Source organism: Heptranchias perlo, chromosome 13 (genome assembly GCF_035084215.1).
Source record: "Heptranchias perlo isolate sHepPer1 chromosome 13, sHepPer1.hap1, whole genome shotgun sequence".
NCBI classification, from domain to species: Eukaryota; Metazoa; Chordata; class Chondrichthyes; order Hexanchiformes; family Hexanchidae; genus Heptranchias; species Heptranchias perlo.
Genome location: NC_090337.1, coordinates 12,706,336 through 12,732,704, shown reverse-complemented (window position 1 = coordinate 12,732,704; position 26,369 = coordinate 12,706,336). Strand labels below are relative to the sequence as shown.

Sequence of the window (26,369 nt, the reverse complement as noted above, 5' to 3'; positions counted from 1 at the left end):
ATCTCAAATGTAGTAGGCTGCTCACTATTTAAATGCATGAGATTGTAACTGCACCATTGTTCATTCAAAAATCAGTGTGTGTAATTATATCACACCTGGCAGGGCAGGAAGCTGATGGGATCAGGCTGGCTGCTTGTTTTACACCTGGTCCAATTTGACTTTAACGGCAAGTAAAATCAGCCAGGGTATAAAATGGGCAGCTGACCCTATCTCATCAGTGTCCCACCCAGCAGGTAGGTTAAAAATCACCCCCACATTTAGCCTATTTACTCATGGACACCAGAAATAAACAATTAAGTTTTTACCATGGGCTCTCCCAAAGCAATTTCTCCCATCGAGTATATATGGATGTTCAACATTTGCCCAGAAAGCAGTATTCTGCCCACAGGTGCCTAGGCCCATCATGTGCTTAGGAGTCTTACTGCATTGAGTCAGGTTTCAAGCCCTGACTTTCCTTCAGTGATGTAGTCTGGTTACCAACTAGCCCTAAAGCTAGGCTGAATCAATCAGTGTATGTGGATTAAATGGCAGGAAATGTCCAAAGAATGGATATACACTTTATGGACAATTTAGTGTAAATGGTTTACATACAGTCTATTCAACAGTTTTGCTCCTAATAATCATTTCATTTCAGAGAAGCCATGTTTAAACAATTTCAGACTAAAAGGAAGCTGTAAAATATCTAGACTTCAGCTGGAATCAAAGTGTCCTGGGATGAATAAATAAATATACATACCCTGGAAGGTTGTCTATACATGGGATCCAATGCACAAGATGTAGGCTGACAACAATATGAATTGCCTGGGGAACATCAGGTGGGGTTGACTTTGCTTGAAGATATGATGTTGCTCACATGATTCCTAGCTCCTAGGCAGGAAATAAACCTGACTTCTCACTTCAGTTTGTGCTCATAACACCTATGCAAGAGCTTAAGGAAATGGCTAGGGAGGGTTGTACAGGATAGTTTTCATTCAAAGACTGATTACTCTAATCTGCCAGAGGTAGTGATTCATCCTTCATTCTTGGATATTCTCCACATACCACTGCACACTCACTACAAATATGTAAGAAAGGTGGCCACTGCAGGAATGCAGAGACCGCCATCCCCCACATTCACAATGTTGGATGTGCCAAAATCTGCATGATCCATGGTTGCAGAGTATAAGTGTTGATTAGGATTACTCCAGGTTGTTGCAATACAGATATGGCAATGCAGCTGTGAAATGGGTTGAGTGACCTATCACAACCAACAGGTGTCCTGCAGAAGAGATAACAGCAATGGTGGATATATGCTGCCAGTTGTTAGGATTCATGGACTTTGGGATCCATCTACAGCATCCAAGCATTACTAAATTTATTTCCTACTCTTCGCTAGGAAATGTGAGTATCAAGTACCTCCATTATGGAGAGAATACTCACCCCTACTACAGGATTCCAATGTAAATATAAACAAATTAGCCAGCATGGCTTTTGAAGGAATAAGCAACATGTCATGAAACTGGTGGAATTTAATCAAAGCTATCAGTGAAATTAAAATGTTCTTGCATTTTCAGAAGGCATTTACTGTTCCAAATGCAGGATTTTTTAAACAACAAAAAGTGTGGTGAGAGCTTAAGGAATTAGTAGCAAGTTACCATCAGACTGAAAACTGCATTCACAAATAAAAAGCCAGCAGGTGGTCATAAATGGAGCGAGTAGAATTCTGCAGTTTAGGTTCTGGGTTCCCACATATTGTTGATAAGTACACTTGTGTTAAATCATGCAAGTTAAGGTGGAACCAAAATGATGTCCAGGCACAAAGCATAAACTCAGGGTATTTAATAAGGATGTGGACCATTTAGCCCCTCAAGCCTGCTCCACCATTCAATTAGATAATGGCCAATTGGCACCTCAACTCCATTTTCCCACCTTTGTTCCCATAGTCCTCAATGCCCTTACCCAACAAAAAAAACTCAGTCTTAAAAAGGTCCAACAGCCACAGCCTTTTGGTGGCTAAAGTTCCAAATTTCTACTACTGTGAAAAAATGCTTCCTGATTTTGCTCCTGAATGGCCTAGCTCTAATTTTAAGATCATGTCCCCTTGTTCTTGATTTCCCCCACCAGAGCAAATAGTTTCTCTATCTACCCTATTAAATCCTTTTAACATTTTAAACACTGATTAGATCACCCCTTAGCCTGTACTCAAGGGAACTAGCAGATATTAAAGCAAGGTTACACACATTCTGCAAATCAAAGATGGTCAGCAGCCATTAGCAAAATAAAAAACATTGATCTGAACATTTCTAGCCAACTTAAGTTATTAGCCAGGCCTAAACCAAGTAGGGACATTTGGACAAGGTGCCTAAAATTGCCCTTCAAAAATGAAGTGATGCATAGGAGAGGATTCACAGATGATCTACAAAAGGATGAGTTTGGTATTTATGAAGTCAAAATAAGCTTCCAAAAGCAAAGTTAGTTAGTTACAATTAAAAGGAGTGGAAACAAAATAGCAAAATAGAAAAGTGAATGAATTCTTCAGAATGTTTGTATTTCAAAAAAAAGAGTAGATAATTTCAGTTATAGCAATGGCTTTACCTTCTAAGCTTGTTAGACAAGACCAACAGTTATATGTCTTTTCACATCTGATGTACAAGAAAATGAACAAATCACTGAGGAAAATTTGACACCCTCCCCACCCATACAAAAACAAACACAGCCAACATCTGGTTGGAATAACTTTATTTCATCTGTCTGTAAACAAGGTGGTTTAACAGTTATGGCATTTTGTAAATGCATATTAAATCAGATGAGTTAGACTGTATCCCAGATGTAACAAAAGTGCAGGGAAAGAAAATGGACAAGTCAGCAACAAGAATTTTTTTAATCTGTACATAATTCACAAGGCCTGAACATTGAGCATATGCTAGAATAACGCCCCTAAGGAAGTGCCCTTCAACTGAAAGCCTTGCAGCAGCAGTTAAAATCCATCTCACAACAGCAACAGATCAAATCTCTATGCAGTATGGCACAGGATACACGAATATTTGCAAAATAATTTCACAAGACAGCCAAGTGTGATTATTCCAACCAATACCATCTCCCATTTTATTCATTTGTGAATACAGAACTTTGTAATTTTGTTTGAACTGTACATAAGTTAGTACTGTGCTCAAAACAGACATTTCCACAGATTTCAAAACAACTAGGAGCACAAGGTAATTCTTCCACAGTTTCCTTCTGCAGCATGGGCTTACCAGGTCTAATGCATCAATTCCCTTGATTTGAAAGATTTTGAACAGTTTGTGATTTCTATATAGGAGACTGCCAGCCCACATCAGATACTAACAAAAGCACTTGACCTTCAATCAACATTCTCAGACAAACTTTAATATCTTCACCTAAAATGCCAATACAGTATTGAGGGGTGGCAGTAGTCCTTTACAATGGCATTTTACAGCAGTCTGTCCTCTTAAAAACCCCCAAGCTGCAACTTAATTGGTCCTATGAAGCACTCAAAACTGGACACACTCCAGATGGTTATGTTGGGATATCTATTGTCCAAATTGGCAGCCTTTATTAAAAAGTTAAACTTACATTAAAGGAGCTGGCAAAACAACATTTAAGTGCCTGAGCTATTGCAAAGATGGAATGTCCCTGGAGATTAAACTGATCTATGTCAGGATTGTGACATGGCCATGGGGGGGAAAAATCATTTACACATCCCAAAAGCAGTTCTGCAATTACACCCCATGAAGTCAGGATGCATAAGGTTTAATACTAATGTTAAAAATAAGTTCATATTAAAGAGCCCACCCACAAAACTGCTGCAAGGTTGTCCAACACAGGAGATGTAAACAGGTATTGAAACTAAAGAAAAATCTAGGTGCTTTAGCAATGAGAATGGGCAATGAAGTTACGAGGAAAGTGTAAACTAAGTCAGGAATATCATGGCAAGCAGAATATGCATGCACTTTCCCTCAGAACATGCTCAAGCAAAAAGGAAGACTAGATGAGCTATGCAACTGCTCAAAGTGCTGACTCAGCATCACTTAAATTTGAGATTGTACTACCAGCACCGTTTAATTTTTAATAAGTACTTCAATGGGGAAGTGGAAGGGAGAGAGAGAATAATCAGAACCTGGTTTGGTGACTTTGGATGCCAATAAACTTTCTAAATGCTAAAACAAAGCAATGCCCAGGCTTAGCAAGTCAGCCCAATTTTTTGCAACAATATCAAAAGTAATAACATGCATATCACCATTTAGTTATTGTGCTAATGGTGCCAAAACATGGGATTTACTTTCCATTACATCTACAATGTTATTACAATTAAGTGGTAAAGGGACAAAGGGAATCAATGATATCAGAAACGGATAAATTAAAAAAAAAACCTACCAACTACAGTCTGGTAGCACTGCCAATGCAATTGGGTGGTGGTGAGGGTGAATGAGTTGCTAGGTGGATGGGGAGAGGCTGCTTAGTATCCAGAATTCCTCAGGTATGTAGCCATGGTAAATGCTTTCTTGTTGAGTACCCCTCCATGGACACTTTCCTTTCCCATGACTACAACCAATGCTGGAGTACATAAGGAAAAAAAATGAAAATTTAAACTTTCCCCACCAATACAGGGATACAAAGGAGACATGGGTTCATACCCCCATAACCCTGCATTGCTATTAAACTTTCCGTAACTTCAATGTGAAAGAGTAGGTGACTGCTAAAAGGAAACTTTAATAGCAATTTTTTTTAAACTACTGAATAGCAATCCTGGCTGACTAGAACCCAGAGTCTCTCAAGTATTTTGCCATTGTGAATGCCTTCTTATTCAAGAGTCCTCCGTGGATCCCTTCTTTTCCCATTACAAAGACCAAGACTGAAAGAAAAAAAAGAGGAAAACATTTTAAAGGTTTGCATGGTATGGACATTAACAAAAAACAAAAAAAAGTTCAGCCAGTAAGCTCACTAATGATGACCAATGTCTTCTGTAAACCTTTTCCTGCAGAAATGTTTTACTCTTAAGTTTAAATTAAAACAAAGTCACAATTGACTGGACAGCTAGATACAAATGAACAGCACAGATTGTAGTGAAGTGTTGTTCTTTGACCCCCCCCACCCAATTCTAATATCTACTGTAATTATAAAGCAGCCAGTAACAATGCTGCAGGACCATTACCACATTTAGCGATACTACAAAGATGGAAAATGATCACACTTATAATGCACCAATATGGCCTTGCACTTAAATTAACACTTTAAAAAGCACCATCTGTAGTGAAACTGTTGCTGTTCATTATTGACAATTAGCAGTTTCAAGCAGTTCAGACTATGCACTTCAGTTCATCAGAATGCACAAGGTCAGAAAAATCACGATTGTCTTAGTAACATTCTTCACTTTTCCTTTACTAAACTAACTTAGAACAATTTACACAAATCAAGTAACCCATCCTAAAAACTAACTTTTAAAGAAAATGTGTATCAAGTGGCTGGCATGTAACTCATGGTGACAACCCTCAGGCTCATGAATTCAGACCTTCAGCTAAAGTATTTAAATTGCATTTGCCCAGAAAGGCAGTTTTATAAATTCTCTGCTAGCCCGCCAGATGGGGCACAGCAAAACCAGAGCCACACCATGCAAATGCAATTTGCCAGCCAAAGTAACAAGTCCAATCTAGATGCACTCAACCTTAACCTGGAGAAAGAGAAGCAGGAAATAAAACTGAAACAAGAGTTGCAGGATTGCCCATTAAAAACTACTCAATTTTATGCAACAGTGACCACGATAACAAACCTCTTCTGAAGAACTTGAATTTATATTGAAGTTCATGCATTGTCGAAGTAACTTTTTAAAAATGTTCTATAGTAAATATTCCCTTGGTTTGTTCAATCTCTGCACACCATTGGACTACTGGTATCATTCCACTGATTGAATGGGGAAGAGGAGAGTGGAGGAAGAAAAGATGGAGGAGGAGAAAATACTTGGATTTTCCCTGAAATAAATTTTATACGAAACTCTAAAACTAGACCATTTTTTGACCAAAAGCACCAACAAAACCAGCAACATAGCAGCTCTAAGACAGGACAATGAGAAAGAAAAAGAAATGTAAACTAGCAGAGGAAGACAATGCTTTACAGCCAATAACATTCTTCCTCATTTATTCAACCAAAAGCAGTGAAACTTTGAAAACTTGTGCCTTCAGGCCAGCATTTTGACAGCTCAAGACTATGCTTCAAGGGAAGAGTTGAAGTACTGTTTTTTTTGTCAAAGTACTCTATTTCATAGAAGGAAAATATAGCGACAGGAGTTTTGTTAGACATTAAAAGGTGACAACTTCTTACTCCGATACTAAACATGGATAGGGACCGTTCCCATAGGATGCGGACTGGGACTAAACCTTCAAAAATGTAGATCAGCAGCTGCCTATCCCAGGAATTGAAGTCTTTAATGCTCCGGGTTGCTACCTGAAGTGAAACCCCCCCCACATGCTGATCTAAGTGGTAGCTAAACATTTTGTATCTACACAGCACAAAAAACTGTCAAACAGCTGAGCAACAAAAGATCACTTTAAATATTTCAGAAATCAGGCCTAGACAGAAACAGTAACATGGATTCAGAATCCTTGCATAACCCTAATGGGCTAGACAGTCTGAGAACCTAGACTTCCTTAATCTGGCAAGGGAGGTTTCCATAGACTTTCCTGAAATCTTACAGAATGTATTTTTTGTGCTCAAGATCAGCAGGCTGCAATTTGAAGCAGAATTCTAGAGTTAACTGAAAAGACAGCCATGCTAGATAACTTTTGAGAATTGAATTGTGCTGCCTCCAAGTGAAAGATTCTTACACATGGCTAAATACAGGAAAAGTAGCTGAGAACTGGTGGGGGTGGGGGGAAGTTAGCAAATGTATTGCCATTATTTAAATAAAGTAGTTATAGCATGATGTTGGCAATTACAGGCTGGTTAGCGAAACATCCACAGTAGGGGAAAATGTTTGAGAACACTCTAGATATTCACTTCTAGCATCCCGTAAAGAGCACAAAAATCTCAACACTCAGCATTATTTTAGAATGGGCAAGATAAGGGCATAGGAACACCATAAACTCCAAGTCTCATACCATTCCGACTTGGACATATATTGCCATTCCTTTATCATCGTTGGGTCAAAATCTCCCTTCCCAACATTGTGGGAGTACCTTAACCACATGAATTACAGCGGTTCAAGGAGGCTCACCACCACCTTCTCAACGGCAACTAAAGATGGGCAATAAATGCTGGTCTTGCCAGCTACACATCCCAAAAATGAAAAGAAAATACCTTCTGTATCCATTGGAATTGTTTGAGGCAACTAACATGGTGGAGTGTAATCTAGTAGATTTAATTTTTGCATTTTCAATAGATATGACAAAGTACCTTATGTGAAACTAGTAACAAATGCTGAGGCTTATTACAGATAGCAAATTGTCTAGATGGTTTGACAACCAGCTTAGCAATAGAAGACCAAGGCTGGCAATAAATGAGAAATGCGCCCCAGGCAAACATTAACTAGTCGTGCTCCACATAGATTAGGAGGATAACTGAATTCTATGGAACAGGGTACCTAATGGAATTAAATTTACTGATAAAATTGTCAGCAAACTACATAGATGGGTTATCTTCAAAGATTTGGACCATATCTGTAGACAGATCAAGATATAGCAGATGGATTTTTAAAAAGTGTAGGACAATACATGGAGAAGCAAAAGTAAACATGTACTTTGCGATCCATTAGATTAAAGCATCAAAACAAGATACATTTGGTATATATCAATGGCAAAGGCAATTCTGGAGTAGGCCATGTGGTTTTATTTAGTTTATTCCACTGCAAAAAGGATAAATACCGTAGAAGAGATTCAAAGATGAGCGGCCAGGATAATCGCAGGCCTTGAGACTAAGTTATGAAGAAAGACTGAAGCAAATGTCACTAGAGAAAGAAAAACTTTAGGGGAGACAGGACACAGGTCTTAAATGAAATGTAGATACACGGTTTAGGTAAGCTGATTATATTCCAACGCTCATTGTCCAAGTTAGGCAAGTACAAATTTCACAAGTCTTGAGAAAAGCAAGATTAGATAAAACTTACAAAAAAGGATAATGGACATGTGAAATGGACTCAAGACAATGTTTCAGGGCCTAGTGATTTTTTTTTGAAATGGGAGCTGGATCAATATCTGGTGGGGAGGGAGGGGGTCGGGGGTAAGATTGATAGCAATGCATCTGTTCCCCACCCCCACTGAATGCAAGGAGAGATATTTGTTCCTTACAGTGGGAGGAAAGAGAGAAGGAGAAAGGGAGAAATAAATACAGGTAGTGAGAAGGGAGGATCATTCATGGACTTTGACCCATGAAGCCTGCTCCATCAGATGGCAATCCCAGAGTTCTCAGACAGGATAATACCACTCTGGCCCCAAGCAGAATCCATAGAAAATCATTTCACCAGCATTGTTAGTCTACACCAGATTCTGGCTATAACCAATTCAATTTGTACCAGCATGCCTTTGAGAAAGTACTCACTGGGAACTCTTATGAGCATTGCCCCTATGAATCACAGTTCTGTATTCTTTAGCCATTTTTTTCCTTGTGGAAAGCACTTGGACATAAGCTATGATAAAAAGCTTGCCTAAAAGGGGTTAACTTCCTAAGACAGCCCCATGCTGTGTTGTGGATCAGTAGGCAGATGAACAGTATTTACAGCACAAGATGGGAAACAATGGACAATTCATTAAGGTCTGGTTATTCAGAAAGACATTAGTCCTTGGTGTTGGAAACCTTTTTTGACCTCTGGGAAGGCCTACGAGAAATGTTTAAAGAATAAAATCAGAACAGAGAGTCAAGCAGAAGGCCAACATGGGAGCAAACCACCATCCAGAACAGTATAATAGGGTAAAGAAATTGTGCTTTTAAGTAGATGCCTCACCAGTGGGCTACCGCTAACATGTTCTTTCCTTTTCTAAACAGTACACAAAACAGAAGTTATAAGGATTGTATCAAATGTCTCATCATACACAGCATCCTAAATGTTTTGCCCTGTGGAATAAAGCAGCTTTCCAATTGAATCAAACTTCACCACACCCAATTTTCACTCACTCAGTCTGTCTTTAGAGATTGAAGGAGTACAACTGCATAAGACAGATCTGGTCCAGACCCCTAGGGAGTGTCACTATTATACTCCCAACTCCAACTTGCTAGTAGACATAGGGCAGCGGGAGTCAACTTCCATAAAGGTGCCCAAAGTTTTAAAGAGTGGCTGACATCACTGAACCCAAGTAGATGATCTGTGGCAGATCCAAAATAGTAACAATGGTTTTGCAGAGGCTGAATTCACTTGAAACTCCCACAAGCATAGCCTGTATGAATTTAGTTGCTCAAATAACTTCAGACACAAAAGTTTCCCCATTACAGGACTTGCTACGGTAGAGAAGATATGTCTATGAAGCTACAGCTTCTTTGTGGAAACAGGAAAATGAAAATTCTGCCCAAAGGTGACTGGCAGACGTATCTAGCAACTTTGTCACTCTCAGATGCTGCAGTGCTTGTGGCTAGACACCCTGAATACAATGTAAAGATAACTATTGTTCAGTAGTATGTGCCAAGTCAGCACACCACCATACTGGAGTCCAGGAATTGATTTGAGGCAACTCTTGAAGTTGAAGCCCCTCTATTGTCATTCACAACAACTAATCCGTATACAGATTTACAAAATAACTACTGGCTCTCAGCAACGCAGAGGTAAATGTTGCCCCATGCTCAAACAATACTGCAATCCTAAGTGCTTGTACCAATGAGGACCAACTATGGGAAGACTCCATTTGGACTTTGCAACCAAGAGAAGCATAGCTATCATTTGTACCCCATTAAGCTTTCAAATATTGATGGCACCAAAGGGAAGGGGAAGGGACTGGAGAGGGAAGGAGGAGGAGAATCAAATGCACACTGGGACTGGAACCAAGGTAACTACTTTGGACAGTACCAAAATCTCTCAGTACAGCAATGAGGTCACTTGGCATTGTCCAACTAAACAAAGATTCTCTGGTCACAATCAGCACCAATCTACAAGTCGGGTTGATTTTAGACTAATCCTAGAAGGGGTTGTATAGGCACTGATGGCGACAGGAAGGATCTATGAAATGCAACGTTTTGAAACAGGGAGTTGGTAGTTGAGGTAGGATCGATCAGAGTAGGATCACTGGATAGGCAGATACCAAAATGGTACAGATAGAACTTGTGCAAGACTCTAGATGCAGAATGAATTTAGATTACAGAATTCTTTATCGCAGGAAAGAACTATTCCACATGGGAGAATCAGGACTAGTTACAGCCTACAATAGGCCACATACAAAGCACAAGGCCATCAACTCCTACAGGGAATTAATTCAAGGGACAGCTGCTCCCTCTTTGCTGACCCTCCCCCATGAGATGATGTCAATATCCTGGTTGTGTATGCATGTTGATCAACAAGGTAATTATATGACCAATTCCTAACTACTATAGGATACAAGCCATGCTCAACACAAATACAAGTCAGCGAGATCAAGTTCTTAAAATAGCAGGACTCAGACTATCCACTTCCCAATTAAGCCAGCCAATCAGTTGTTGGACACTAACCCAAGTGGTTAGTTTAAAATTACACTGACAATTGTGCCCTTTCCTAGAAGGGGATACAGGTGGAATTTTAATTTGTTTTTCATTGGCATGGTCACAAGAAGCAATAATGAAAGCAAAACAGATTAGGAGTGAGAATTGAAGGCCAAGTGTTTTTAAAAAGAACGTGGATGGTATGGGAAACATTTTAACAACCGAATTCAAATACATATCTTTAGATCGGAGTTTCTGTGGACTGCTCACAAAAAGCCAGTTTGCAAATACTTACTTCTATTTTGTCTGACAATGATGCAAGGTTCTATTGGTTGCTGGTATGTTGCAATTCATGAGGCAGGAAAATACTTTGCAAAGCATTAGCAGCTTTGCACAGGAGTAAATAGGAACATACAAAAACAAAGGGCAGCAAAAGACCAGCTGGTCCATTGAGCATGTCCTATGCAAGCATGGAATAACTTCTGCACACCATCAGCCCCATCTTACCTTCCCTGCCCCACCATCTCCTGGGAACGGTAAAAAGCTAGTGAAAAAACCATACGCTAATTTAGAAAAAAAATCTCTGGAAAATTCCTCTCCAATCCCTAAAGACAATCAAACAAGCTCCAGAAAACCATGGTGACAATCCCCCAGTGACCCACCTACAATCTACATGCAGATGTTAGCCACTCGGGAACTCATCCATCTCCCCTTTGAATGCTTGCAGCAAATGCACTCCCTGCACATGCTAGCAACTTGTTCCAGAGGTTGTTGACTCTGAGGGAAGTACAACCTAGCATACTTGGTCACCTCCTATTTCTCATCTACATACTGCCCCTCAGCAACATCATCCGAAAACACGTACCACAGGTACGCTGACGACACCCAGCTCTACCTCTCTGCTATCTGTTGTCAGACTGTTAGTCTGACATTCAGTACTGGATGAGCAGAAATTTCCTCCAACATTGGGAAGACCCAAGCCATTATCTTCAGTCCCCTCCACAAACTCCTTTCCCTCGTTACCAATTCAATCCTCCTCACTGGTCACTGTCTCAGACTGAATCAGACTGTTTGCAACCTCAGCAACCTATCTAACCCCGAGCTAAGCTTCCGACCCCATATCCTCTCCATCACCAAGACCACCTACTTCCATCTCCGTAATATTGCCTGTCTCCGCCTCAGCCCATCTGCTGCTGAAACCCTCACCCATGCTTTAGTTACCTCCAGACTAGACTATTCCATTGCTTTCCTAGCCAACCTATCTTCCACCCTCTATAAACTTGAGCTCATCCAAAACTCTACAGCCCGTATCCTAACTCACACCAACGCCCGTTCACCCATCACCCCTGTGCTCGCTGACCTACTACATTGGCTGCCAGCCCCCGAAAGTCTTGATTTTACAATCCTTCTGTTCAAATCCCTCCATGGTCTCACCCCTCCCTATCCTACCACCTCAAGCCCTACAACCCTTCAAGAACGCTACCTTCCTCTAATTCTTGCCTCTTGAGCATCCCAAACTTCGTTCGCCCCACAGTTGGCGACTGTGCCTTCAGCTGCCTCGGCCCCAAGCTCTGGAACTCCCTCCCTAAACCTCTCTCCTTCTTGAAGACGCTCTTTAAAACCTCTGACCAAGCTTTAGGTCACCTTTCCTAATGTCTCCTCCTTTGGCTCAATGTCAGTTTTTTTTATTTGATTACGTCCGTGAAATGCTGTGGGATGTTTTATGTTAAAGGAGTTACATAAATGCAAGCTGTTGTTCTTTGGTTACATAACTTATACATACGTCCCCTGGCACTGTCCGACCTATCTAGCTTGAATAACCTATCCAACTTGGACAGATTCTAATCCTTTCATTATTATACCTCAATTAAGTCTCTTTGGAGTCTACACTTGAGTAAAGAACCTCAGTTTTCTTAGCCTTTTGTGGTAACTGAGGATCCTTAACCTACATATTAATCAAGTGGCCCTCCTCTGAACCTTTTCCAGGGCCTTTATATAATCCACCAAGTGAGGGGCCAAAACAGGACACAGTATCCTAGATGTGGCCTGACCAAGGCCCTAGAGAAATAGCATTCTTGTTTTATTTAATTGCCAGCAAAATAATATGGTTTGGGTATATAAATTCTATGTCTTGATCAGACATAATTAATATATGCAGTTTTGTTTAAAACCAACATGCCAATCAGGTTGTTGATAAACAAAAAAAGCAGGTTTTTTTTTGTTCGAGATTTATAACTGCCTCAGCCAAAATATTTACTCAATAATATTCTACTGAATAAAACTGAAATGCAATACAGCAAGTACAGATTTTCTTCACAAGGTGAAGAGCTGCAGCAGACAAAACATTAAAAAGTAGTTCTGTCACAGGTATGCAACTAGGAACAAAAGTCTGTCCTTATTCTAAAGACAATCAGCAGGAGTAGATGTACTTTCTGCACAGATCATTACAAAAGTTAGACCTTGGAGTAAAAGGAGACAATCAAAAAGCAAGACTGCGTCCCTTTCAGACCACAAGTTCTAATAGTAAGTAAACAGCTTCAGGTCAGAGTATAATTGTTTGTAAGAATGCAGGGAGATGGAGGTTAACTGCTGTTCTGGCTCGAAGTTAGAACCCTGGATGAAATGTCTGTTGTTTTTCCCCTTTTAAGTCATAGGCCACAGAATGTGGGAGTGTTTTTTTTTTACTGTTGGTGGGAGAATATTTACATTCCAAGTAGCTGGCTTCCTTTCTCTCAAGATTGTAGGAAGAAATTTACATACCAGTCAAGAAGATTGCTATTATTCCATCAAACGGGCAACACTGACAGGAAATGTGCATATCCTTTTTATAATATACTAGATCTTCTGCAACGTTGCTCAAAGCCAACTGGATTATGTCCTTGGGAGCATTATACCATGTAATTGTGTACCATGTATACCATGTAATTGTGTACCAGGTATACCATGTAATTGGTGTTGTAAAATTGTTTACAATTGTCAACCCCAGTCCATCACCGGCATCTCCACATCATGTAATTAAAGCACTTGTATCGTTCTACTAAGGTGAACTATGTCCCTTTGAGGGCACAAAATCTAAACTGCTACTAGGAAACAGGGGGAAGTCAGTTTAATTGTTCTGGCTGCAGGTCAGAAGCCTGGCTTTGTTTTTTTTTTAAAAGTGAGATTGTAACCCAGCTGACCATTTGCTTCCTGTTATCAACTAAGGTATTTTCAGTTGCTGGGGGTCTTTGTGCACGATAGTAGTTTTTTTTTAAGTGTGACTAAAATTTGCAGAGCAATACTGGAGAAGTTTCATGAACAAGGGCATACTTGTATACTAGCCTATTTCTCCACAGTGCTGCTTATGGCAAGTCAGATGATGCGCTTCAAAAGGAACATTATACCATCTAACACAATGTATTTTTCTGTTGCTGTGGTGAAGCTTTATGCCCTTAACACTACAAGTCTAGGATCAAGCGAGTTCAAAGGCTAATTGCTACTTGGGGGCTTGAGATCAGAATCATGGCTTAATTTTGTGGGAAGACCAATTAAAAAGGCTGTAGACATTATGGCTCCTGTATTTTGTTGTTTGCAATTCAAATGAGTGAGTTTAATTCCTTTATACTTTCTCTTACCCCATATCCCCTTGAACTAAGAAAGACAAATTTATATTAAACAGTGCATGATGGCTAAATGAGAGATGGGAAAATCACGGAAGACTGCTCGCAGCAAGTTAGATGATATGCTGTTTTATAAAGAATGTATTATACCTTGTGATGTATTAATATATCTGCTTAATGTTGATGCTTATGTTTTTGCTAAAATGAACCTCTATCTTAAGGCTACTGTCTAAAAGTTAAGTAAACAGTTTAAATATTGTTTGGCAAGGGAACTGTGCAGATTGGAAAGCATCAGTTAAATTTCAAGCTGGAAGCACCCATTATTAAGTGACTGGTTTCATTTAAAAAACATTTTTTTTGTATGTAACAAAGTACCATACAAAACATACTAGATGCAAAAAAATGCTAGCAGATTTTCTGTGATGTTGCTCACAGGTAGTCTGAAGTACAATTCTAGCTGTTAACCTGGTCTACACCTTTAAGGTCACTGCTCTAAATAGGAAATCTAGGTAACTGTAGCTACCAATCATCTACAGAGATTGGAGACAGTTCTAACTGCTTGTATATTTCAGACTCCATGTCAATAATTAAAACAAAAATGGTTTTCCATCTCAAAGTATGACATCTGAACCGACTTGACCTTGTCTTCAATCTACCTATTACAGATGCATTTGTTCATAACAACGTGCATTTATATTGCACCTTTAATGTAGTAAAACAGCATTGGTTGGAGTGACCATCGAACAGTCCTTGTGCAGACTAAGTCCTGTCTTCACAGAGGACATCCTCCATTGTGTGGTGTGGCACAACTACCACCACGCTTAGTGAGACATAATAGATCTAGCAGCTCAAAGCTGCAACCATGAGGTGCTGTGGGTCATCAGCAGCATAATTGCATATCACTGCAATTTGTAATTTCATGGCCAAGCATATCCCATACTCCGCCATCACCATCAAGCCACATGACCAACTCTGATTCAATGAGAAGTGTGGAAGAGCATGCCGAGAGCAGCACCAGCGTACCTGAAAATGAACAGCCAACTTGGTGAAGCTACAACATGACTACACGCATTCTAAACAGCGAAAGCCACATGCTACATACAGAGCTAAGCGATCCCACTTCCAACGGATCAGATCAAAGCTCTGCAGCACTGCCACAATCATGAATGGCAGTGGACAATTCAGCAATTAACTCCACGAACATCCCTAACGGTGGCAAAGCAAGTGCATAAAACAAGGCTGAAGCGTTTGCAACCATCTTCAATCAAAAGTACCAAGTGGATGATCCTTCTCAGCCTCCTCCTGAGATTCCCACCATCACAGATGTCAGTCATCAGCCAATTCAATTCAATTCACTCCATGTGACATCAAGAAACTGCAGGGTGCACTGGAAACAGCAACAGCTGAGCAGACAACATCCCAACTGCAATGAAGACCTGTGCTCTAGAACTAGTTACGCTCCTAGCCAACCTGTTCCAGTATAGCTACAACAGTGACATTTATCCAACAAAATAGAAAATTGCCCAGGTATGTCCTATTCATAAAAAAAACGACTAATCCTCCCAGCCAATTGCTGTCCTATCAATCTACTCCCAATCAGCAAAGTGCTATCAAGCGTCACTTAACTACCAATGCTCAGTTTGGGTTCCATTAGGACCACTTGGCTACAGATCTTATTACAGCCTTGTTGTTGGAGGCCAGGACATTGCTACAGGAATTTCTCAGGGCAGTGTCCTAAGCTCCAGCTGCTTCACCAATTACCTTCTCTCCATCATAAGGTCAGAAATGGGGCTGTTCGCTGATGATTGCACAGTGTTCCGCTCTATTCACAATTCCTCAAATAACAAAGCAGGCCATGCCAGCATGCAGCAAAACATGGACATCATCCAGCCTTGGGCTGATAAGTGGCAAGTAAAATTCGTGCCACACAATGACCATCTCCAACAAGAGTGCCTAACCACTTCCCCAAGACATTTAATGGCATTACCAATGCCAAGTCCCTCACCACCAACATCCTGGGGGTCATCATTGACTAGAAACTCAACTGGACCAGCCGCATAAATGCCATGGCTACCAGAGCAGGTCAGAGGCTAGGTATTCTGCTGCGAGTGGCTCACGTGGCTCTCTAAAGCCTCTCCAGGACCTACAAGGCACAAGTCAGGAGTGTGATGGCATACTCCCCACTTGCCTGGGTGGGTGCAGCTACAACAGGTTTGACACCATCCAGTCCACTTGATTGGCACCCCATCAACTTGCCTAAACATCCACCCCTCCACAAATAGCCACAGCGAGTACTATCCACAGGAGACACTGCAGCAACACGCAAGGCTTCTTCAGCAGTAACTCCCAAACCCGCGAGCTCCACGGGCAGCAAGTCCATGAGAACACCATCACTTCCAAGTCCAAGTCAGGATGGTGAGAGACATGTATTGCTGTTCCTTCATGGACACAATCAAAATCCTGGCTCCCTAACCAACAGCACTGTGGGAGAACCTTCACCACACTGACTGCAATAGGTCGTGAAGGCAGCCCACTGCTAACTTCAGGGTAACTAGGGATAGGCAATAAACGCAGGCCTTGCCAGCGACACCCACATCCCAAAAGTGTGGCCACACAATAACACTGCATATAAGCAGATTATCCACAGCACTGCTTACAAGTCTGGAGATGAATTTTTTGAAGACAGGAGCAATATAGGAACAGGAGTAGGCCATTCAGTCCCTCATGCCTGTTCCTCAATTCAATGAGATCACGGTTGATCTATATCCTAATTTCATCCATCCGCCTTAGCTCCACATTTCAATACCCTTGGCTAGCAAAAATCAATCAATCTCAGATTTAAAATTAATTGAGCTAGCATCTACTGCTTTTTGTGGGAGAGTGTTCCACACTTCTACCACCTGTTGTATGAAGTGTTTCCTAACTTCTCTCCTGATGATTTAACCCTTACAGCCCTGGTAACATTCTGGTGAATCTGTGCTAAACTCCTTCCAAGGCCAATATATCTTATCTAAGATGCAGTGCCCAGAAATGTACACAGTACTCCAGATGTGGTCTAATCAGGGCTTTGGATAGCTGTAGCAAAACTTCTTTCCCTTTATATTCCAGCCCTCCAGTTATAAAGGCTAACATGCCATTAGCCTTTGATTTTTTTTTTGTACCTGACTACCACATTTTGCTGGGTATACATGGACCCCCAAATCTCTTTGGAGCTCCACTGTTCCTAGCTTTTTACTATTTATAAAAACTCTGATCTATCCTTTCTTCGTCCAAAATGGATGACCTCATACTTACCCAAGTTGAAATCCATCTGCCAGTTTTGCCCACTCTATCAATGTCTCTAATTTTATACTCCTGTCTACGGCAGTAGCGGGTGTGTGTGAATCGCAATAAAAAGTAGCGGATACTTGGAACTACATTGAAGGTTTTGGAAAAAAAGGGCAGGGATAAAGTTCTCTACAGAAGTTTGTGATGCCAAGACATTGGAGGAGACATTCATGGAATAGGTACGGATAGTGAGATTGAAAATGGTGTGGATAATAGTAGTGGAATTTCACTTGATTTAATCAGTAGAAACTATAGTTGGTTCCCTTCCTCAGGACATTGTAGGTTGAGTAAGCTCTACAATGGGGATGGGGAAAAAGGATAATAAAAAGTTGCTAGACTCGATACGTGCAGGGAGAGTGAGACATCATCCAGGAGAGCAACATCAAGAGCCAGCATAAGCAACTTCAGCTGAAGCACAAGATTGTTGCCTATGGCTCCAGTATGAAATTAATTTTTTTTTAAAAAAGATACAGCAGAGCCAGGAAGTAGCTGATGGGGAAGTGGTGGAGCCATCAGAGGGTTCAAAGTAGCAGCCAGCATCATTGAGATGGGCCTATGGCAAATTGTTAGATAACATTTATATTATGCGATGATCAAAATTTAATCCACAAAACCAGCAGAGCACTAAATATATTAAAATTTAAAATAACTTCAGAAGGGCACTCTAGACTCCCAGGAGTGAGTAAAGAGTAGACCGCAATCTAATTTAATTAAACATTTTATCGCACCTCCGCCAGGTAGGTGGTGATGTTTGGGGGGGGGGGGGGGGGGGGGGGGGGGAGAGGCGTGGAGGAAAAGAGGAAGAGCAGAAAGCTGAAAAGGTGGCAAGAGGCTGAAAAGGGAAAAAATAAAGTGTAAAAATAATTTAACTGCAGAAATAAGATAAAGACGAGTCAGAAACCTAGAGAATTGGAGCTTTTGAAGCTCTAACAGGTAGTGACAGTAGCTGCTCACTTCATGGCAAGTCTATTGAGGTACCATCTACACACGTCAAATGGTAGCATCCAAATAAAGAATGCATGACATATGTACCAAATTTAATGTATTAGGGACTTTATTGTTTTGCCACATTCATAAACTGGAATATTTTTTCTACTGAAGTATTTCCTGGCACTCATTCAAGAACATCTGAAGGGATCAGTGGTCTTTCAAATCAGAACACCATGTGGAGTAATCAAAATTACATACCAGGACAGTCTCAGAGTTGATCTCTGGTTTGTGCGGAGTTACCAATCTGAACTAGGACAGCATTATTAGGGATGGGCAATAAATGCTGGCCTAGCCAGCGACGCCCACATCCCATGAATGAATAAAAAAAATTAGAGGGTGCATTGTTGACTAATGTTCCTGCACTTTATTTTTTAGTGGAGGAAGGAAAAGGAGAACTGGCACAAGCAAGATTCCTATTCCTGATCACCATGCAGTGATCGTTGCTGGACACGCATGTATGGACAAGATCAAGCTTGGCTATGATGGACTGAATACACGATTGGCCATTCAGGCAAGGTACCAATGCAGAACCACAGGGGAGGAGGGGTAAGAAAAAGGTCTGAAGGAAGAACACATTTGTCCATTAGTATTTTCAGAGTTACAACAGCCAGGTCAAGCTTTTAAGCCTAGTTTGGGATATGTGCACCTATACATCTATAATTTATTTGCTACACAAAGTCAAGTTTATAAGAAAACTAGTCACTGTGTGTTGATAATTTTGAATTTCTAGTCTGAATAGATATTTGTATAAAATTGCATGATAACATTTGTATGAAATTACACTGTTAACTTAAATGTTCCATTATAACAAAAGCATTTAAATATTCTAATAGGACTAAAGGATTTGAATTTTTTTAACAAACAGATTTCAGAAAGAGTTGCCAAAATGCAATTTTTGTTATATGTGGTATGGTAACTTCAGTTAGTATAATTTTTATAGGAGGGGGTTACAAGCACTGGGGAGTGTTTGTCTGCTTTATTGCTACCGACATCAAGCACTCAAGTCAGGTACAGCACAGGCATGATACAGAATAAAAGTTTCCTCTGTGTGATCAACATATCAAGCTTGCCTGGACAGCTTCCCCTACTTCAACAAAAAGGAGAATGAAAATAGATAGGATAGCTGTGTTTAACAAAAAAAAGTAAAACTTGGGCACTTATAACTAAACCCATATTAACAGTGGAATGGGCAAACCTGCAACATGTTTTTTTTCCCTATATCCTTTATCACTATCTACACTCTTGTACAGAGTAATAAACTTAAGTTGATGAAACCTTACACAATCTGTAAAAACAAACTAAACAAAAACCCATTTAACCCAATTTCTTCACATCTTAAACAAAATGTGAGGGGAAAGTAGCAATTAAAACAAAATATTTGAACAAATACACATACTAAATCTGCATTACTTACTTTTGCCAGCTCTGCCTACAGCAACATTGTACGTTGGTTCTCCAGATTGGCTCTTTGTCCTGATGTCCATTGTGCAGTCACCTTCAACAAACAGGCTATCTCTGATAACAGAGCACTTCTTTCCTCCCAGGACCAAGCCATTGGTGAAGAAACTTTGACGATCTTTTCCAACCACCACATCTATTTCTTGAGGCTGTCAAAGAAAATTTCAAAAAGGTGTTGAGAGCTTCTACTGCAGTGCATTTGTGCCAATCCTGCCAGGGCTGACTTGAATCACATTACAACATACCTTTATAAATTGCTACAATCTACGAGGACTAAGCATTAAGCACACTGATATGTTTTAATCAAGACCAAAAGGTTAGCCCTCCAGGAACTCGAGGCCAAACTTTACATGTGAATGTAGCCACTAAATGTTCTAGGTAATCTAGTCAACATTCTGGAACTTGATTGATCTCCAGCAATTTTTTTCATTTATAAATCCTAGCAGCATTAGGATTTAAGCAGGCTCAATGGACTAAAATGATGATGAAATAGGCACCAGAGCGTTGCAGGCATTTTGTATTGAGCAAAATTTAAATGACTATGTACTGCAATGAATCAGTACTTTTTGGCAATATGCCAAAAAGTAGAGCTCAAACACTACAAAACATACACAGTTTACCTGGAACAGTGGTGCCAGTCAAGTTTATATCTAGCAAAAAAAATTAAAAATCCAAATAAAACTACAAAATAACAAAGGAAAACTATTAAGCAAGAAAGAATCCTTAAATTTCTACTGCCATGATATTGCTGCTCTGTGGAGCTCAGATCTGCATGTTAAAAGCTGGGTGAGTGGGCGGCAAAGCTTGAGGATGCAGCCAGAGAGAATGATTACAAGTCCCTCATTTGATCAACAAGTGAATTTTCTTCACTAGCAGTCTATTGTATAAAAGCTTTCCTTATATTTTGAATTGTGTATCGAGATTTGGCATTATGCAACAAGTGTTCTTCATTACTGCACAAGGCTTTGTCAAGCTGCATGTGAAACACCAGCTCTGAACGAAGGGAGCAGATGGATGGGACCTCTCAGGTGAACGCTACATTCACAGAATGAGGATACAAAGTAATCTAATATATCTCATTCAAGTCCACATGCAAATAGGAAATAGGGTACTGAATCTGTATATAGGATTGTAAAGACCAAATATCCTAAGCAGACAAATCCAAGACTATGTTGAGTGAAAACAAGTTTTACAAGTAGCACTAGGGCAGATCATTTCAGCAAGTAGTTTGTTGATTGTGTAGTTAAGATGCAGACAGCCGACTGCAAACTTAAAGGTGTCTTATCCACATGCTAGTCAAGGTAAAAAGGAAGAAATGTACAAAAGCATGAAGTTGATTATTTCAACATGTGGGCACAAATACCAATGTGTACACACACCAAGTGAGGCAACATATATTGAAATAGTCAGTGGAGAAAGAGCAAAAATCAATCATACTTAATATCCTTTAATTTACCTCAAATTGCTCCTATGGTGATTAGTGAGATGTTGCCACTAGTACATAACGCTATTACCTCAAAATGGTTATGGGGTCCACTGAAAGAGGGTCTTTACCCTCCTTGAAATTTCTGCCCAGTAAAGACCACCTCTAACTCTGGCAATCTTACTGGAGCTCTGGTTGTTGCTGTGTGGTGATCTAAGAAATTAAAACAATCTCAAACTGGAAGCCTCTAATTATTTCAATTCTGGCTACATGACTAGAATGGTAATGGAATATGGCTACTCAAGAGGGTGGGTTGTCACAAAGCTAAATAAAGTTTGACCTACTAGGGATGGTTTCCTCTAACTGACCAGAGGGCCCTTCTCTTCCGAGCTTTGGCCTCCACTAGTTTTGCACCTGATTCTCCTCCCACCCATTTGCTTCTATTCAGAAATTATGCATTAAAGCATAAAAATTGCATCTGATGTCATATTCTATTACAAAACTGTACCGACCTGCTGAATTTTATAATTTCAGCATTAAAATGCTCTCCAGACCCAACCAAAATTTGGGGAAAATACATAACTACTGCTTTACAATTCAATTGGATATAGTACAAAAATGATACCTGTACACCTTGAAATTCTAGCACTAGTCAGTTTTTGCCTTTTTAAAGTTTTCCATGCACCTTTTATGAAGGAGCATGGAAAACAAATGAATTCCTGCCAGAAATGGATTAGCATTCATGAAGCAGTCAACTTAAGGTTAAATTGGCCGATTAAGCAGCATCTGTAAACAGGACTGGACAACTTTTATATTGGATTTTGGGTTTCTTAATAAAGCACTTCATTTATCAGGCCATCTTTCAGAATTCTATTTCACAATAGAAGTAAAACTCATTTGGCTAGACTGGATCTTCCAAGACTCCAAGGCCTATGAATCAGTCATATTTGATCTTCCACCCTCATCCATAGGTCCTGTCTGAAGAATCATATGGAACTTGATGCTTAGAACTGCAAGGTCTGTGACCCAAACAATTTACTCCCTTCTGTAAGGTCACCAAGACGAACAGGGTCTCACCAAAAAAGACTCAAAAGATTTGGGCAAAGAGGGGAATAGAATAAGCCTACCACAATGCAAACTATTCATGCAACATGACCAAATTCCTGAATTCATCCATGTGAGGTATTCTCACCATTTGCAAAGTAATAAGCAGTGTACGTACTCCTTGAGGAACAGCTAACTAGACCGTTCAAAGTTCAAATCCATTCATGTGCCGGAATGTTTGCCTTTGGATCTAAGTTTTCTCCCAGATCTACATTTAACAAGGTGTGCATATTAGGCATCATAAGAAAAAACATGCAAGTACAAGAGTCAGAACAGCACCAAAGACCAGCATACCAGCTAGCCCATCTTAATGTAATCTACGTTAGTGTCACTGTCACTTTCCAAACTTAACCAGAGGCTTGCTGTAATAGAAAGTGTCTTTAAGTTTTTGTTAAGAGATTAGATTCACAGGACAGCCACATGCTGGGATACAGATCAGAAGTCAGATGAGCAGTCTTTCTACGTGGCCTCAGATAACGCGGGTTTGTTAAAACACATCCTAGGAAGCATTCACAATGTTAGGATTGAAATAAAAACAAAGTGCTGGAAAAGCTCAGCATGTGAGGCAGCATCTGTGGAGAAAGAAACAGAGTTAATGTTTCAGGTCGATGGAAGATGTTAGAGTTAAAGTTTTTAATCAAGTACAGAGGCAGGGAAGGGAGGGGAAGGGGAGGAAAGAACAAAATGGGAAGGTGTGAAATAGGGTAGAGGACAAGTGATTAAATGACAATGATGGTACAAGGCAAGGAGGGTGGTAATGGGATAGGTTAAGAAACAAACGATCAATCTAGATAAGCTGTAAATGGCAATAGCAGAACCATAACCAGCCACTCCAGTCCAACAAAACAAAATTTAAAAATGGGAGCAGTGGTTACAATCTGAAGTTATTGAAATCAACGTGGGGTCCAGAAGGTTGTAACTTGCCTAAACAAAAGATAAGGTGCTGTTCCTCGAGCTTCATTGGAAGAGGCCAAGGACAAAGAGGTCAGAGTGGGAGTGGGACGCTGAATTAAAATATCAAGCAACCGGCAGGTCAGGGTCATGCTTGTGGACAGAACGGAGGTGTTCAGCAAAGCAGTCACCCAATCTGCATTTGGTCTCCCCAATGTAGAGGAGACCGCGTTGTGAGCAGCGAATACAGTATACTAAATTGCAAGTACAAGTGAACCGCTGTTTCACCCAGAGGAGTGCTTGGGGCCCTGGACAGTGGAAAGGGAGATGGTGAAAGGGCAGGTGTTGCTTCTCCTGTGCTCGCATGGGACGGTGCCGTGGGGATGAGGGCAGGTGTTGAGGGTGGTGGAAGAGTGGACCAGGGTGTTGCGGAGGGAGTGGTCCCTTCAGAATGCTGAAAGGGCAGGGGAAGATGTGTTTGGTGGTGGAGTCGTGCTGGACCAATCTTATGTTTCTTAACTTGTCCCATTACCATCCTCCTTGCCTTGCACACATCATCCCTTTTGTCATTTAATCACTCTTGCCCTCTACCCTATCGCAGACCTTCCCTGTTGCTCTTTCCTCCCCTGGTTTTGTACTTGTTTAAAAACTTTAACTCTTAACATCTTCTAGTCCTGACTAAAAGGTCTTTGACCTGAAACGTTAACTCTTTCTCCACAGATGCTACCTCACTTGCTGAGCTTTTCCAGCCTTTTCTGTTTTTATTTCAGATTTCTAGCATCCACAGTATTTTGCTTTAGGATTGAAATGTCGTATCCTTATGTGCTCCGCAGGATCTACATTTCAGAGTCCACGTTGAGAGGGGCAGTATCCAGTTTAACTGGTAGATTTACTGGTCAATGCCTTAACAGGGATGGAGTCATGGGTCAAGCCTTCCTGTTCACTAGACTAAAAGAACCAAAGGGACATGTTTACGGTCAGTTGGTTAAGAGCTAGTACAAGCAGGTCAGGACCTAGGCTTGAAATTTTTTAAAAGTCAGATTTCATCTAGGGCCTGACCAGAAAGGAAAACAGAGTGCTTAGTCCACTTACTGAGACAATATGGGGTGGCTTATTATTTTCTTTGTGGTGAGGAGGAACTGAAGTGAGTTTTAAGTAAGGCGAAATCTGTTTCTCTACGTTCGCTTGCTGCAAAATAAAATGAGAGAACACGAACGGGAGTGGCAGTTAAATGTTCTATAACATTTAGAAAGGATAAGGAAGAAAGGGGGGTGCGGGTGGAGTAGCTGTACTAATTAGAGATAACAATGGCAATAGAAAAAAAAGGGACATAAGTAATAATATAGAAACGGAATCCAAATGAATTGAGACAAAGCATAAGAAGGGATCGATCACATTAATAGGCAGATTCTACAGAACGCCTAACAGTGGAAGGAAAGTAGAGGAAGAAATATGTAGGCAAATCTATGAAATGAGGAAAAAAAATGAATAATCATCATGGGAAATTTCAACTACCCCTAAATAAACTGGCAAGAGATAAGGGAATGGAGTTTTTAAGAAAGTGTGTACATGACTCCTTTCTTACCCAGTATGTGAGAAGCCCAAGCAAGTAATCTCTGCTGGATCTAGTAATGGGAAATGAACTGGAGCAAGTTAGCATAGGGGATATCTAGGCAATAGCGATCATAAAATAGTTTAAAATAATGATTGAAAAAGACAAGACAAAAGACCAAAATAATAGATCAGAATAAAGCTAGTTTTATGGGGATGAGAATGGAACTAGGGAAGGCAAACTGGAAAAAAAAATTGACAGTAGAACAGCAGTGGGAAATATTTAAAACGGTGATCAAGAGTTCAGGAGAAATATAATCCTCTAAAACCAAACTAGCCAATAATGAAACACTATGGATGAATAAAGAAGGCTAAAATTGAAAAAAGACATACTCTATGTACATAGAAAGTAAAGGAGAGGATGACAAAAGGGAATACAAAGAGGTTAGGAAGGATGTCAAAAAACAATTAGGAAAGCAGAGAGGAACAACGAAATTAATGATCAAGGAATATAAAAAGTGAAGTATTCTACAGACACAATCAACAAAAGAAAAATCAGGATAGGGCCACCAAAGGACACACAAGATAAACTCACAGGTAATCACAGCGAAATGGCAGAAATATTGAATAGTTACTTTGCCTCAGTATTCACCAGGGAGACTAAGGTGGTGGGTATGAGATTAGAAGAGATCAAAAATGGTATAAAGACACTTAAGATAGAAGGGGGAAGGGGGAAAAAAGATAATTAATAAACAAACAGAGAGGATAAAACCCCTGGTCCGAATGGATTGCATCCACACATATGACAAGAAGTTAGGGAAGAGATAGCTCAGGCACTATTACATATATATAAAAATTCATTAGAAAAAAAACAGCGCAAGGGAATGGGCAGACAGCTAATGTTATTCCTATATTTAAAAGGGGAGATAGAACAAGTCCAGGGAACTATAGACCAATTAGTTTAACATTGGTGGTAGGAAAGATAATGGAATCTTTACTCAATAATAGAAAAACATCTAGAAAATGAAAATAAATAGTCAGCATGGATTTCAGAAGGGAAAGTCATGTTTGACCAACCTCATTGAATTCTTTGAAGTAACAGAAAGGGTAGACAAGGGTAATGCAGTAGATGTAACGTATTTGGATTTTCAAAAAGCCTTTCATAAGGTACCATTGTAGACTCATAACTAAGGTCAGAACATGTGGAGTAAAGGGACAGGTAGCAGAATGGATAGCAAGTTGGCTACAAAACAGAGTGGGGGTTAAGGTTAGCTATTCAGAATGGCAAAAGGTGGGAAATGGTGTTCCACAGGGGTCGGTGCTGGGACCACTGTTCACAATTTACATCAACAATTTGGACTCAAGAATAGGAAATACAATTGCAAAATTTGTAGACAACACAAAAGTGGGGGGTGTAGTTAATACAATAGGAAGAATGT

The 26,369-nt window shown here is 40.2% G+C and overlaps 1 protein-coding gene across 2 annotated transcripts in view; it reads right to left on the bottom strand.

Moving 5' to 3' along the window:
• Window positions 1-2,701: 2,701 nt before the first annotated feature.
• pfn2a (profilin 2a) overlaps window positions 2,702-26,369 on the bottom strand; it is a 42,988-nt gene continuing 19,320 nt past the window's right edge. The window contains exons 2-3 of one of the 2 annotated variants that reach the window (XM_067994996.1): window positions 19,918-20,110; window positions 2,702-4,554 (exon numbers count right to left, since the gene is read on the bottom strand). In XM_067994996.1, coding sequence (XP_067851097.1) covers window positions 4,457-4,554; window positions 19,918-20,110 — 291 coding nt within the window. In that variant the 3' untranslated portion in view covers window positions 2,702-4,456. Of the gene's footprint in view, window positions 4,853-19,917; window positions 20,111-26,369 lie in introns of both variants that reach the window. The other variant, XM_067994995.1, reaches the window with a different exon arrangement.